Consider the following 17,023-nt stretch of genomic DNA (forward strand, 5'->3'; position numbering starts at 1 on the left):
TTCCTAATGTGAAATATTAGAATTGTTTTGATATAATGGTTTCTTATATTTCCATTGATAATACATGAGAATGTTAAAGCAGTGTTCATTCATGAAAATTTGTGCTTTTGATCAATTTGGGAAATGCAGTTTTATTCCAAATTACTGTAACCAACATTGTTTATAATCAGTGTGCTTTATTTTATGTACCTTTAAAGGATAGCAATTATCAGCTTGAATAACTTATGTATACTTTTCTACTGAAGTAACACAGTTTTCTTTGTTTTTAGTGCCACCATGGCAACTGCACCATACAACTACTCTTACATCTTTAAATATATTATTATTGGTAAGTTTATTTAACTTACACTCTTGTTCTCCAAAGAAGGTTAATATACAAAATATTTATATACTAGTACTTAACATACCACTCCAGAAGAAGTGGATGACTTTCTCAGTGCAAAATTCAAACTCTTTTGAGATTTATAGTTGCATTAACAATGAACTCTTTGCTTTGTGGCTCTGGATACTTTTGTAGAACAGTGTATCTTGGTTGAAGTGATCTTGATTGTTCTTGGGGGAAACCTGAAAGCTTGTTAATACTGGAAAAGAAATTAATTTCCTAGGAGTGCTGATACATTCCAAAAATACCATAAAACCACTCAGAGCCCAATTTTTGGATTCCAAACATTGATTCAGAACAATTGTGTAATACACATAAAATATAATATTGATGGTTTTTCCCTTAAGTTTCAAGACGATTTTACTTAAATTGAAAGACCATGCTGTTTATCCAAATATAGTTGTAAGAGCACAGTTGAAAGTACATATACTTTTCAGTTAATTGTTCACATGAGAACAGTTTGGTTTAATGTTGATCTTAAGTGACTATAGTGGAATGCTTCCTTCACCAAAGGTTAAATTGCTGTAGTACAGAGGTGACACTTGTTCTGTTATGGTTTTCATGTAGTGTATATTCTTTTGTGGAATTTTGCAAAAAAACAAAATTTGAGATAAGATAGGATCTAGTGAATCAGGCTTCGAAAACTCATTTCTGCTTGTTATATGCTGCTGCCCTATTTGTCACTCCTAGGAGTCTGTTGCTTTTATGCATGGTTCAGAGAAAGAACAATATAAAACTTTGAATCAGCTCAAAGTAAAAAATACGATTAGAACAATTTCTCTGTTAAAAAAGCACTTTCTGCCCTAACCGGTTTGGCTCAGTGGATAGAGCATGGGCCTGCAGACTGAAGGATCCCAGGTTCAATTCCGGTCAAGGGCATGCACCTTGGTTGCAGGCACATCCCCAGTAGGGGGTGTGCAGGAGGCAGCTGATCCTCTGTAAAACAATAATATATATATATATATTTTTAAAAAAGCACTTTATGCCCTGACGCGTGTTTTTCAGTGGTTAGAGTATTGGCCTGCTGACCCAAGGATCTTGGGTTCGATTCCTGGTCAAGGGCATATACCCGGGTTGCAGGTTGGATCCAGGCCCCAGGAGGCACTCAATTCATGTGTCTCTCTCACATTTTTGTCCCTCCCTCCTACCCTCCCTCCCTCTCTCAAAATCAATGGAAAAAATATTATCTGGTGAGGATTAACAACAACAAAAAATTGAAAAAGCCCATACTTTCCAGCTGGTGGCTAGTAATATAATTTATAACCAGACTCTATTACTGTCAAAAGTTGGGAATAGTGAATTTGTACATCTTAGTGAAAACTGACCTGTAGGATTTTTAAAGTCATTATAAATTAGGGAAATGCAACTTTTCTAAGTGTCTAAGAAATTTGTGATATTTTAAGGGGTATAGCAGTTATTGTATATAATTATGAGTATAAAATTGAGAAATGTAATTGCCACTTGAAACTTTTTTTTTAAACAGGGGACATGGGAGTAGGAAAATCTTGCTTGCTTCATCAATTTACAGAAAAAAAATGTAAGTTTAAAATGTAAGGTGAAATATTAGTTATTTATTTATTGTCACTTTTCTACCTTTTAAAGTGTCATTTTCAGTGTACTCTATGCATTTGAACATGCACTTTTGTCTTTAGGGAATGATTCTATTTTTAAATAGGTACAGATAAAATGAAATATGCTGACATATACAATGTTAATTTTTATATATCATATATAATTTGATTCACTTGAGACATTTTTATGGTAAAACTTAATTTTTAAAAATGTATACTGTAATGTCAAATTTAAATCTTTTTATTCTCAGACTTTCATTATAGAAATTACCTTATTACGGGAATTTTGCTGCATGTATCATTTGTTAACTATATAATAATAGATTGGAAATACTTAAAATGGAATCTTACCTGCATTGATGACTTGATTAAGATTCAAAGTACAACTCTCACTTGGGTGGTATGGGAGGGGCCATTTTATGTAATTAATAGGCTAATATAGTTGAAATTGTTTCCATATAGTTGAAATAATTTCTGTGGCCTTTTTTTTTCATAATACAATATTTTATGAAGTATCCATTGGTCTGTGTATTCTTGTACCAGAGAATAGTAGGTTTAGATTTCCAGCGGTCTCATTATAAGGACTAATAACTTTGTTCTATTGGATTAGACATATATAACTTGCCAATATAGAACTATTACCATATATTAAATGTGGTGATTTTCTTTGAGATATTGGTATATTTTCCAGGATAAAAATTTGGTTGACTAATCTTAGAGTTCTAAGACCATTGATTGATTTGTTATATGTAAGAATTGTCAGAGGGATAAATAATATAACATTGGTATTTTAAAAAGCTTATTATCTTTATTTTTAAATTTAAAATATTTATGATCTAGTCCTTTACAGAAGTTTTCTGACCCCTGTTCTAGTCCATGTCAATGACTTCTTCTGGGTTTTTGCTTGTTTGTTTATTACTTACTAGAGGCCGGGTGCACGAATTCATGCATGGGTGGGGGCCCTCGACCTGGCCAGTGTTCGGAGCTGATTGGGGCCGGCCAGGGTGAGGGACCGCAGGAGATTGGCTGTGGGAGTGCACTGACCACCAGGGGGAAGCTCCTGTGTTGAGCATCTGCCCCCTGGTAGTCAGCGTGCATCATAGCTACTGGCCGTCCAGTCATAAAGTTCGCATAGGCTTTTATATATAGAGATATGCAAGCTTTAGTCTGTTTATAGCCTATAAGCAGTACTAAGTCATTTGATTATTCAGTGGATTTTTTCCTCCCCACTGGTATTAATTTGAAACTTTCTTGAAGTTGGGATGTTATATTATATTTCTTTTCCTCCCTAACAGTTATGGCCGATTGTCCTCACACAATTGGTGTTGAATTTGGTACAAGAATAATTGAAGTTAGTGGCCAAAAAATCAAACTGCAGATATGGGATACAGCAGGACAGGAGAGGTTTAGGGCTGTTACACGAAGCTACTACAGAGGAGCTGCAGGAGCGCTTATGGTGTATGATATCACTAGGTAAGAAATTAACTTTTCCACCTTTATACTAGGAAAAAAATCTACTTTAGGCAGTATGGTTTCTTTTTTATTGATTTAAATATTTCTAAGTTTATAATTGTGTGACTATAAATGTGCTTACTTGGGTTTTATGGTTTCTTCTCTAAATTGCTGTTTAAGACTTGACATAATGTGTTGATTTCCTTTGCTGAAAGTGGGTATGACTGAAGAAAAACTTTAGGAGATGCTGGTGGAGCTGACAGAAGAATACTATTCTGAAAAGCAGCATCAGTTGAATTATTTGAGGTGAAATAATATTTTATACCAAACTTTGTTCTTTTCACTTCAGTAGAAAGCAATCAAGTCTTGAGGAGTTAGTCTCTAGTGTTAAAGTTTACACTTCTTCAAAATAAGGCCAAGCAAGAAATTAAGTAGTTTTGCTAATCCAACATGGTAGATTATAAAAAGTTCTTACACTTGCATATGAAGGTGTTTGAGCATTTAATTAAATTATTTTTTGTCCTAAAATGGACTAAAGTGGCTTATAGTACTTTAGGCAGTGAGAATAAATTTATTTCAAATTAACTATTTCTGGAAAGTCAAAGCACTTTATACAAAGTAACAAAATTGGACCGTGGATGTTTGACTTTGGAAAACATGGAAAATTATGCCACTTCATTAAACTCTGTTTGTCTACTATAAGTTAGAAAATGAACTGAATCACCTTTCACATTAATGCAAAGTGTCAGTCTAAAGCATTGTGACTCTGACTTTGGGTGGTGGGGTAGGAACCAGTGAATGGGACCAAGTGATAATTAGATTTTCAAGCATATTTTCCTTTGGGAAATGCTTTTTGCTGTTTCCTAGGCTTGGATGATTTCAGGCTTAAAACAGTGAAACAACCTTAATGGCTCTATATAGCCAGGCAGAGATCAGTAAATAGTTTTGTGGAAAGACTATTTAAAAACTTGGCCATCTGTACAGGACATCTTTTTATGAGAGATGCATTCCCAAAGACTTCACATAATTAAAAACTCCATGAATTAATATAAAATTTAAATATTGTTATATGTGCTTACAGTATATCAATGTATAGAGTGGTAGTTTGTCTTTTTGGTGTATGTGTCTTTTTTCCCCAGCTTTATAGAGACATAATTGACATATAACATTGTATAAAGCATATAGTGTGATGATTTGATGCATATATGCTTTGCTTTTAAACTTACCTTTTAAGCATAGTAAATGCTTTTGGTATGTGTGTCTGTTTAAGTTATCAAAAGTACTTCTGCTAGAAACAACCCACATGTCCATCTCTAATGAATGTATGGATGAATAGATGTGGTATATGCATACAATGGAATAAAATTCAATCATTAGAAGGAAAGAAACACTGATACATGCTATTCAGTGGCTGAACCTAGAAAACATTTTGCTAAGTGAAAGAAGCCAGAAAAAAAAGGCCACATGTATGATTCCATTTATATAAAATACCCGTACGAGGCCAATGTGTAGAGACAAAGGAGATTGCTAGAGGATGGGGAGTGAGTGCTAATGGGTATGGGGTTTCTTTTTTTCATGATGAAAATGTTCTGGAATTAGAAAGTAGTGATCATTGCACAGCTTTGTGAATATTTTTGAGACCACTATATTGTATACCTTAAAAGGTTGAGCTTTATAGTATGTTCATTATATCCCAATAAAACTGTTTACTGGTAAAAGTACTTTAGGCTTTAGATAGGTATTTTCTTAACTCAGTGATACTTCACCGTGACATTGATGTTGCAACCATGACAGTATTTCCTCCCCTTCCCCCACCCCGATTTTTTTCTATAAATCCTTGACATTTTGCAAACTTAGAAGTTCCTGCTTTAATAATACTTTTATTCTTGGCATTAACTCTAATTGTTACAGGGTACATTCCTAAATTGATAGCATAGCTTATCATGGTAGTTTGTATGGCTCTATCAATTGTTTGATATATCTAACATCCATGACAAAGTTAGGGATATTTTAGCACCTTTTTTTTTTTTTTTTAGCTCTAATACCATCACGTAATGAATATTTGGATGATACTGTATTTATAGATTTGAAATTATGATTGTGAATTTTAAATTAATGAAACAATTACCAGATCAATGAGCAGAAGTTATATGGTACATGTAAATAATATGGTTTTCATAATCTTGATACCACTTACAAAGGATGTGTAGATTTTTCTTTTTACTAAAGTGGTGCCAGTTTGTAATTCACTGTTTCTGCCAGCGTTGACAATTTAATATTCATCAAAATCAGTATAAATGTTTTGGAGTTGTGTTATTTAAGGTTTTATGCACGAAGATACATTTTTTGTGTAAAAGCAAGGTATGCTGGTACTACAAATATTGAGCAGTGATAAAGCTTGTGCTTTTAAAAAATATTTGACTATTAAAATTTTTAAAACACTGGGAAAAGTTATTTTTATTTATGTGGCTTTTTTGTACATTTAAGTGGTAATTTGTGTATATGATATAGCACAGTAAAAATAGAGTCTGAGCAAAGAGTTCCTTTCAGTTCCACTAGGAAAGAATTAAATGTTTTGAATATTGAATTTCAAATGAGCGCTGGCAACTGGATATTATGGAATATTCTATTCACGGGGCTAAACTTGAAACACTTTGAGGACTCAGTGTGTATAAAGGTCCTAGGCCTGGCTCTGAAATCATTTAAATCATTGTGGGCTTCTGTTTCCTCACCTGTTAAATGAGTAAGATGGATTAATGTTCTGTGAATCTATATAAATCAAAAACATTTTTAACCTTTAAAATTTTTATTATTCTGACCCCTTTGGTAATGTCTGATTAATATTATACTCCATAATATTGTAAGTTATTTGGGTTTGCTTGCTCTTTCAGGGCTTTCTTGGCTAGTGCAAATGAGCCTGTGAATTTTTAAACTCTTGCTTGTAGAAAGTGGACAAATAGGGCAGTTTGAATCCCAAAATGATTTAGCTGCTGATGAATAAGAGTACAGAGTTAGGATAAACTCACATTCTGATATCTGGGGACTTGAATTTCTAGTGACATGTATTCAGTGCCTTTTTTTAAAGCCAGTTTTTATTTTTTGTTAATCCTCTCCCGAGGATATATTTTCCAATTGATTTTTAGAGAGAGTGAAAGGGAGGGACAGAGAGAGGAAGGGAGGAAGAGAGAGAGAGAAACAAACATCGATGTGAGAGAGACATCGATTGGTTGCCTCTCCGGGCCTGAGATCCAACCTGCAACCCAGGCATGTGCCCTTGACCAGGAATTGACCCCAAGACCGTTTGGTCAGCAGGCCAATGCTCTAACCACTGAACATACCAGCCAGGGCTTTAAAGCCAGTTTTTATGCTGCTATAATTAGCTTATTCTTTAAGAAAAGGTGGATTTTAATTTTTAAATTTTCAAATACATTTGACATAACAATATTAGTTTCAGGTGTGCAACATAGTGATTAGACCAGTGGTTCTCAACTTTCTGACCCTTTAAATACAGTTCCTCATGTTGTGACCCAGCCATAAAATTATTTTCGTTGCTACTTCATAACTGTAATGTTGCTACTGTTATGAATCATAATGTAAATATCTGATATGCAGGATGGTCTTAGGCGACCCCTGTGAAAGGGTCGTTCGACCACCAAAGAGGTCACGACCCACAGGTTGAGAACCGCTGCATTAGACCTTTCTATAATTTAAAAGGTGATCACTTCAATTTGTCTAGTACCCATCTGACACCATACAGTTATTAGAATATATATTCCCCATTCTGTACTTTATATCCTCATGACTGTTTTTATAGCTGGCAATTTGTACATCTAATCCCTTCCCTAGAAAGGTGAATTTTATACCAGTGTATTGTATGTGTTTGCATTCTATAACTGTTGTTCTTTAGGGTTACAGTCTATTCAAAGCAAAAATACTTTTTTAGGATCTGTTGATTAAAGTCTATATTTTAAATACTTATTGAAGTTTCTTTTTTTTTCTGCTGAAATGGCAATTATATGTGGCAGTCATAAATGTAAACTTTAAATTTTGCAGAAGAAGTACGTATAACCACTTAAGCAGCTGGTTGACAGATGCAAGGAATCTCACCAATCCAAATACTGTAAGTTAAACGATATCTAAGATCTAAGCTAACCCCAAAAGGAAAGCCATTTGCTAGCGGGATTTTTGTATTTGAGTACTAAGAATGAGAATCTTTATTTTATTCTTAAATTAATTGAAGAAAACTTAACATTTTTTTCCAGTACTAATTACCCCAGGTCTCACATTTTATATTTGGTGTTTATTCATGTTTGTGGTTGAAAAAAAAGTTATGAATGGATGGTGATCTCATGTCAAGTGGAGACTATGAAATCTGAAACTACCACTTTAAAAGGGATCTGCATTAGTTTCATAAAATGTTGCCATTGGAGGAACCTGGGCAAAGTGTAGATCTCTCTGCATTATTTCTTACAACTACATGTGAATCTACAATTATCTCAATAAATTTCAATTAAAAGTAGAATTCTTCATGCTTTAAAAAATTAGCTTCTTAGACTGAGAAGATACTGAGATTTTTTTAGAAGCCAAGTCACCATACTAGACTCTGTAGTATAAACTAAAGATAAATTTGGATCCTTGGCCCACAAAATGTTATAGTCTAGCAGGGAGATTACCTATGGGAATACAAATAACTGTGCTGAAAAGCAGAATGAAATATGAGTTAGAATAGAGTGACTGGTGTGCTGATGGGAGCCCAGGATGAGCAGTGGCATCTGGAGAAATCAGCTTTAGAGAGGCGGTAGGGGGTTTGAGCTGGGATTTCAGGGATTTTAGTAGATGCTGTTGAGGGTATTTCAGGGCCAAGTAAGGAAAGGCAGAGGTGTGACTAACTCTAAACTTCTCTAGAACAAGGCCTGTGTCTCACTTAGCTTTGTACCTCAGCACCTAGCAGAGGCCCAGTTCAATAAATATGTAATCAGTGGTAACACTGGCTTTTATCAGGGAACAACAATTTAATTATATTGAGAGTCAGTTAACATGGTTTGCCTATTATGACGGGGACTGTGCCTAGAACTTTCATATCCATCATTACATTATACTCACTGTAAGTGTATAAACAAACCTATAGGTTGACTGAAGTAGGTTGTTACTGCTTAACTATCCTCAATTACATTCAGATTAAAAGTTTATTGGACACCAGTTTTTGGAAGTGGGAGGGTTGTATTTTCACATGAAAAGAAGTTAATGGTTGTGGAAATCCCTTTCAGTTGAAACCATCCATTTCTAAAGTATCCATATCTGGATTAGCACATCAGTTTGGAACGGGGAGAGTGGGTTTGTTAGTTGGTGTCAAATTATAGGCAGAAATAGTCCACTCATAAATCTGTCCCCCCCCCCCCAAAAAAAAAACAACAACAAAAATCCCACCTATTTCCCAAGGCTGCACACTTATTCTTAGAACTTTTCAGAGCTGCCTTTAACTTTGGCCTAACTTCCACTTGTATAAAATGATTCCAAAATGGATATAGTTGTATGATAGTTTGCCTTGGATTTGAATTCATTGCATATGTGTTTCTACTGACTCAATGAATAGACATTCGTTATCAGTAGGACGCATTTGTCTGAAGTTCATAGTTTGAGTGTTAGACCTGGGTTCTAATGTCCCTTACCACTAACTCATTAACTGACCTTTGACAAGTCTCTGCCTTATTTGAGCCTTAATTTCTTTACCAGTAGCCTGAAGGAGTTGAATTAGTAGTTTGTAAACTTTTTGAGGGTCCCAAAAACTTGAAAATCTGATGAAAGCCACAAACTTCCTCTTCAGGAACTGCCCTTGTTTACATTTTGTTTCATTCTGTGCTTTCACAGATCCCCTGGAGCTTGTCCATGGACACTTAGTAATCTTAAGTAGATAAATCATAACCTTTGGCCTAGTCCAGGTGGGCCTCATGGGCTATTTTGTGTTTGAATGGCTTGTAAGCTAAGAGTGTTTTTCACATTTTTAAACAATTGTTGAAAACAAAACAAAGAAGCATATATAAAGAAATCATAACATGGGACTCAAAAACCTTGAATATATCCTCTCTACCTATTACAGAAAGTTTATGAACCCCTGGCCTAGAAGATTGCTGAGAATCCATCTTAATACTAATGGCTTCATGATTCTATAGTCCTGTCTGGTGGATAATTGCTAGTACTTGTTTTTCTTATTAGGCCCACATGTTTTTTTCTATCAAGATTTTTTGATTTCAGAATTTTTATGGCTGATTTAAGTTGGTTGCTTTGTTTTAAGATGTCTTTCTTTTGGTCACACATTAGGTAATAATTCTCATAGGAAATAAAGCAGATTTGGAGGCACAGAGAGATGTTACTTATGAAGAAGCCAAACAGTTCGCTGAAGAAAATGGTGGGTTTCTTTTAAGACATTTAATGGCTTTTTGGGAGGGTCACCCTTGGGAGAATTCCTAAGGATTTTGATCCTGCAAATTATTTAACAATTATTTTTTGATGCAAACTATTCAAATTTCAAGGATGAGGGAATTGCAAAATGTGTTTGAGAATTCATGTGTTGGGGGAAGGAGTACTATTATTCCCTCCATTTCACATTCATACTCTTTCATAAAATATTGAAAGCTGATGGGAAGCTTTAACTTTTATTCAGATGTTGCTAAAGAGAATGTCCTTGTGAGGTAATTTGAAATGTCCTAATCAGTCTGAAATTTACTTTTAGGCTTATTGTTCCTTGAAGCAAGTGCAAAAACGTAAGTATGGCTAAAATTAGATAATTTTCAAATACATTTAAATTTCTCAAATAGAACATAGATATGAAAAAATGTATAATGTATATATACAGTTGACCCATAAACAACATGGATGTGAACTGCATGATTCCAATCATGAGGATTTAAAAAAAAAAAAGTATGTTTTTATTGATTTTTTAGAGAGAGGGGGAAGGGAGAGGGATAGAGAGATAGAAACATGGATGAGAGAAACATCCTGGATTGACGGCTTCCTGTATGCCCCCTACTGGGGATCAAACCTGCAACCTGGGCATATGCCCTGACCAGAACTGGTGACCTCTTGGTTCATGGGTCAACACTCAACCACTGAGCCACATCTGCTGGGCCATATGAGGATTTTTTAAAAAATATATTTTTATTTCCGAGAGGAAGGGAGAGGGAAGGATAGATAGGAACATCAATGATGAGAATCATTGATTGGCTGCTCCCTGCACTCCCCCTACTGGGGATCAAGCCCACAACCCGGGCATGTGCCCTTGACTGGAATGGAACCCAGGACCCTTCAGACCACAGGCTGATGCTCTATCCACTGAGCAAAACCAGCTAGGGCCATATGAGGATTTTTTAAATTGACCTGTGCAGTTCAATTGGCTGGCACAGTTGAAAACCACCTAATTCAAGGGACAACTCCATCATTGGGAATTTGCATGTTCAGAGCAGATTTTTGATTGCAAGGAAGTCGGTGCCCCAACCCCCCTCACGTTGTTCCAGGGTCACCTGTACATAAAATGTATGATACATAAATACCTAATGCTTATGGCTAGAGGAACAGTAAGCAATCCTTTGCTTCCTATTTGACATTTCAAAATAATATTTTTTTGTTACTTTACCTAAAAGATTCTACCTTGATTGCCCACTGGTAAGCCATGTTAATAAATGAAATTGTGTAAACATTTCAAGTGTTTGACTTTCACAACTGAGGTTGAGTTTGGCATCTTGGACTCAAGCTTGATCAACCTACTTAATACTTCTGATCATGGTAAAAAGCATGAGTTAAGGAAATAACTCAATGTCTAAGGGTAATTAGAAGCATAATTAACATTTTCTAATTATTATCCCACTAGAGGCCCGGTGCACAAAAATTTGTGCACTCGGGGTTTCCCTCAGCCTGGCCTGTGCCCTCTCGCAGTCTGGGACCCCTCGGGGGATGTCCACCTGCTGGCTTAGGCCCACTCCCCGGGGGGATCGGGCCTAAGCTGGCAGTCAGACATCCCTCTGGCAGCCCAGGAGCCCTTGAGGGATGTCCACTTGCCAGTGGTGAGCAGGCCTAAGCTGGAGTCGGACATCCTTAGCGCTGCTAAGGAGGCAGGAGAGGCTCCCGCCACCACCGCTGTGCTGGCAGCCATCAGCCTGGCTTGTGGCTGAGCAGAGCTCCCCCTGTGGGAGTGCACTGACCACCAGAGGGCAGCTCCTGCATTGAGCATCTGCCCCCTGGTGGTCAGTGTGTGTCATAGTGACCAGTCATTCCCAGTTGTTCTGCTGTTAGGGTCAATTTGCATATTACCCTTTTATTATATAGGATGTCCATTATTGAACCCTGGGGCTCATTATAATTATTTATTTAAGCCAAAAATTCCTTGCATTGGTAAGAAGCTAGCTCCTTTTTTATTCATCTGTACTGTTAGTCCTAAGAGAATTGAACTGAAGTGTGAATATGGCTAAGCATGAATATGCCACCATCACATGATAAAAACAGTACAGTTCATGCTTGGCTAATCAGACTCTTCAGATCCAGGAATCAAGTGTGCATGTTTGGAGATTTCATTTCTGGTAGAATATCATTACAGAAATGACCTATTTTAACTTATATATTAATATGTTAGCATTTTAATGACTAGAACACATACAGTTATCAAATAGGGTTTGTAGAAATAGCTCAGTACTGTGTTTATATGCTTTCCACAGAAAATATTTCCCCATGTTGTTCTCTTAGCTCAGTCTTCTGGTAATCTCTTATTAGATAACAATGGCTAAGTTGAAGACATCATGGCAGTTGACTAAAGTTTAGCAAAAGGTCAGTGTATAATGTCTTATCTTTTGTAGAAAACTGTGGTTCTCGAATAAAGTTGTCAATTGCCTCTTAGGGGAGAGAACGTAGAAGATGCTTTCCTCGAGGCTGCCAAGAAAATCTATCAGAACATTCAGGATGGAAGCCTGGATCTGAATGCTGCCGAGTCTGGTGTACAGCACAAACCCTCAGCTCCGCAGGGAGGACGGCTAACCAGTGAACCCCAACCCCAGAGAGAAGGCTGTGGCTGCTAGTGACCTCTTTGCTGTGGCTCTCATTTGACCTTTCACCTCTGTCTGTTGGAAGCAGTACTTTTTACTGCCTCGTTGTCTTCTGTACATCTTACTGGGTTTAATTAAAAAAACAAAAGAAAAAACAACTCTGTTTAAAAACAGTTTAACACAATACTAAACTGCTAAACAACTAGGTGTAATCAGGTTATCAAAAGCAAGTAATCTCTCCTGCATGGTAAATCTAGACTTTTTTTCCCCTTGATTGTCCTCATGTTAGGTATGTCACCAATACATGATTTAAACTGAGCACTGATGCTGGACTTCATGATTTTTACCCCTCCCTCTTTTTGGCAGGGCTTTGTCTCACTGTACGGTTTAATTTGATATCTTAAACCTTTCTCCCCATCTTTAACTGTTCAAGTATGTCTGTTGTAACCAAGAAGTTTATTGCTGTGAAATGGCTTCTGGTGATAGAGAAGGGGTTCTATAACTGCTTTTGTTTTGTTTTTGTCAGATAAATTCCCTGTTGTGTGGGTGGCATTTTTCTTGAGGAGGTTTGCTTCTGTCTTAGCCTTGTACAGGGAAAATATCCACTTATCAGCTTCTCTCTTGTGCTTAATTAATAGCTTTATTTTTTTTTTTACATCATTTTATCCTTTTCTCTTTAGCAGAAAGTAAATATGTATAAATTTTGAAGGAACTGAACTAACAATACATTCTGTGTATATTATTTTAATGAAGAAAATAAATTGATTACTGGCATTGGAACAGTATAAAATACCAGTTTGTACAGTAAGACCTATATGTGACCATGTTACTCCCTTCCATTTCACACAAGGAAATAGACACAACTGCAGTTCACAAGTAATACTGGCTCCACCCATTGGTGCTGGCAATTTGGGGACATTATGCTGTAAAGAGCTCCTAGCGTGAGAGGATTAACACTAGCTCATCTTTGTTCATCTTTGCACTGTGGCTTACCTGCAGATTTTCTTAACTGTTCTTGTGCAATCAACAATGTGCAAACCTGCTTTTCTCTTTTTTGTAAACATTTTGCATTACAGGCTGCATTTCTTGCCTTACTGTATAGAAAAAGAAAAAAGGCTGGGTTTATTATTGCACATTTTAAGCTTTTATACCTTTATCTTCTTGGAATGGTTGAGATTCTGAACCATAGGTCTGCTGTTAAGGGATTTTAAATTGTGCATTTTTAACACTACAGTGAAATAATTTAAGGTATCCCTTGTGTTCTTAAGTATGAAGTGCTATTTTTGGTCATGTTGGCATAAATTGTTTTATAAAAGGCAAAGTGTTTCTAACAGTGTTTCAATGTTTGTGCTGATACAAAGTAAGTTATTACTTGAGATGGTTTGGCCACTGAAGAATACAGTATTGCAAGGGAAACAATCTTATTTCTTTAGATAAGAAACTTAGGTTTTACCAAGTTCTTTACTTCTGTTGACTGATTTCTGAGGTTAAAGATCAGGCTGGGAATTCAGAAGTTATTGAAGTACAGGATAGGTAAACCTCGGTAGATTATATAAAATACACTCAGCTCAACTGCTGTGTTTAAAATACACATTTTAAATCCCTCTTTACAGACACTAAAGTAAAAAAAATACAACTTTCTGGGTTGTAAACATGGTAGTACCAGAGTATTGTATAGTCAACGTTAAATAAAAGCCAAAACTGGAATGTGCAGAAAATAGGATTTGGTTAATTTGGGGACTCATTTTTATTTGTCTTAAACTTTTTTAAAAAGAAGATTCCTGGAGTAGATTGGTATATTCTGTTAAAGACTTACAGTGATCCATTTTGCTCACACTGTTGCATCACAAGGGACTCACCCAGGGACCATGACCTGCCGGTGTGTGTATATATTTACAAAGACAAAACAAACCACCCATTGGGATATAAGGTAGCAATCACAAACTAAAGACCGTGGCTTGTTTAGGTGCAATACCCTGATTTCCAAAGTTAGTTACAGTGGGTCTTATTGTTTTGTGACAGGATTTATTCAGACTGCTGTACTCTTCATTTGATGTAACAAAATGCTCTTAATCTGAATATTTGTAAATAAAGTACCTGTATCTAGATTAAATTAAAACTGTTTGTATTATTTTCTGAACTATAATAGGATTTCATATTTTCTTCAGGTAAACAATTATTTAGCGTAAGTTGTCAGTTTTTGCAGAATTATCCTTATTTGTTGATAGAGAAGTCTAGTACATAGCATATAAATCCACATCACTGAGTATTTTCTTTGTGTTTAGATCACACTTGCAGTGTTTTTAGTCAACCTTTTTCAGTGTGATATCAGCACATTTGGTGCCTGATGGTGTTCTCCCTCCACTGTACTTGGGGCCAAATTCTGTAATTTTCATGTCTAATTCCCTACAATAAACTTGGGTGCTCAAAAATAAAGGAGCAGATTGTCATATTGTAACATTCATGTGCCAGACACTGGCAAGTGCACTTTGGAGAGAATGTGAAATTCTTTTAATTTTTAATCCATGAGCGTTTACTGCTTATGTGGTCACCTGCTTCTCTGGGTTACTCATTGCCCTTGCACCTATGAGGGAGGAGGCCCTCCTGCTTAGTAATTGGTGCTTAGTACCTGACATTCCACAATGTTCAAGTATTTTCCATGGATAAGTATTTGATGCAATAACCTTGATTTTTTTGGGGGGGGGGGCTTGATGATACATAATAGTCAGAGGTAATAAACTTTCTTTGGAAAAAAGTTTTGGAACCAGGTATTTGGCTTCATACACTAATTACCTCACTTCTTTTATTCCAGAAGACTCTTAAAGTTTTGAGAACTTGGTTGCCCACACAACTGTTGTTTTAGGTATTATCTTTATTTGTGGTTGTGTGGTTCAGTTCACTACCCTTAAACAGAAGACCTAATGATTACCTTCCATTCCTGTTTATTTGGGAATATAGAGAGGGTTCATGTGGTAGTTTAGAAAGAAGTAATTTTACCCTCACATACAGTACATGGATAGAACAAGAAAATGTGTCCCTGAAAGATTTCGACAACTGAATAGGCCAGGATTTTAAGCATTTTGCTAAGATTTGTGAAAATGAAACCAAGAAGAATGTAGGTACAAAAGATACTACCAAATCAATTTTTGTTTTGGAATTAGATGCCTTCCAGAACTTGCTATGTACTAGTAAATTTTATGTCACTTCCATTGTCTTCATTGTACTATATTTATCCCATATCTTAATGGTCCAGTTGTAGCCAAACAACTTTTTAGGAATATAAACCTAAGTGATGAGGATTACTGCACTGCTATTCTGTATTGTAGAAACGTGGCGTAACTATGTGCCATAGATCAAAAGCTGTCTAGGGGGCCTAGAAAAGAGTCCTTGGAAATATTTTAAAACCTAATCTATTTCATGTGGTTTCATACTTCAGTATCCCGTGGGAATAATTCTGTTGCCACACATTTCATTATGACCAAGAGCTGCTATTCTTATTTTTAGAGAAATAATGTATTTCTGTACCATGGAGTTAAGGCATTAGTTACAGTACTTCAAAAATGTTTAAGTCTGAACACAGTTTGAATTTACCCTGGGTCAGATTCTCTACTTTTCCACCAAAGTTTTGGTCAAGGAAAAGAACCTGAAATGTAATAGTTTTATAATAGGTATTTCAAAAGATGAAACATATTCTCTGATAGGTACAACATACTTCAACCTCCAAACAAATAGGAAACTATTTGAAAGATTGTCATTTCTTAGAATTAAGGTAATAATATGATAGCTTTATTGTATATCTGTGAAATGTAAAGTCAGACGATAGCCCACATTTATTTTACCTTTTATTTTCATACGAAAATAGATTTTTAAGCAAAATCCAAAAATAACCTTTGACACTGAATGAAGAGGGGCCTAAGTATATTTTTTTCTTTGTAAGTAAAGATTTTAACGCTTTATAGATTCAAATTTGCAGTTACATTCAGCATTGGTTTTATAATAGCACATTTCAAAGATAAAAAATAAAAATACTCAGCAATCTAGAACCCTGTTTTAATTTATACAACTGTTCCCATATGTGCACATGACTTACAAAAACCCTGGCCTTAATGGTTCAAGTGCGATAAACTACAGTAGAGTTTCAGCATCTGAATTCACTGGATCTTGATAAAAACTAAGTGGCATTCCAACAATGAAGTTAGTGAGGTAGTGGAGGTCTTTCCTCAGATTTATGCAAGATAGTATTCCTCATCTGGCTGAACCATTTTTTCCTACAGTAAGACAAAGAAAGGATGAATTCTTGCAACAGTAAAAACAAGTCTTATATAAATTAACAGAACAAAGTGATACCATAAAGGCTAATAGGTAAAATATATATTTGAGCTGAAACCAGTCTGGCTCAGTGGAGAGAGCGTCAGCCTGTGGACTGAAAGGTCCCAGGTTCGATTCCGGTCAAGGACATGTACCTTGATTGTGGGCACATTCCCAGTGGGAGATGTGCAGGAGGCAGCTGATGGATGTTTCTCTCTCATCAATGTTTCTAACTATCTATCTCCCTTCCTCTCTGTAAAAAAATCAATAAAAAATATATT

The 17,023-nt window shown here is 35.8% G+C and overlaps 2 protein-coding genes across 3 annotated transcripts in view; one reads left to right on the forward strand and one right to left on the reverse strand.

Annotated features, from left to right (window-relative positions):
- The first annotated feature begins 235 nt into the window (after positions 1–235).
- Positions 236–14,548, forward strand: RAB14 (RAB14, member RAS oncogene family). The gene is made up of 7 exons (XM_005879202.2): positions 236–328; positions 1,866–1,919; positions 3,249–3,426; positions 7,459–7,525; positions 9,724–9,811; positions 10,136–10,166; positions 12,290–14,548. The coding sequence occupies exons 1-7, from the start codon at positions 277–279 to the stop codon at positions 12,465–12,467; spliced, it is 648 nt and encodes a 215-aa protein (XP_005879264.1). The 5' UTR covers positions 236–276; the 3' UTR covers positions 12,468–14,548.
- A 193-nt stretch (positions 14,549–14,741) lies between these two features.
- CNTRL (centriolin) overlaps positions 14,742–17,023 on the reverse strand; it is a 74,572-nt gene continuing 72,290 nt past the window's right edge. For both annotated transcript variants that reach the window (XM_014550186.1, XM_005879199.2), the window contains one exon: positions 14,742–16,702. The gene's annotated coding sequence lies outside the window, so the exon portion shown is untranslated. The remainder of the gene's footprint in view (positions 16,703–17,023) is intronic.

The sequence above is a fragment of the Myotis brandtii genome, unplaced genomic scaffold, assembly GCF_000412655.1.
Source record: "Myotis brandtii unplaced genomic scaffold, ASM41265v1 scaffold589, whole genome shotgun sequence".
Classification (NCBI taxonomy): Eukaryota; Metazoa; Chordata; class Mammalia; order Chiroptera; family Vespertilionidae; genus Myotis; species Myotis brandtii.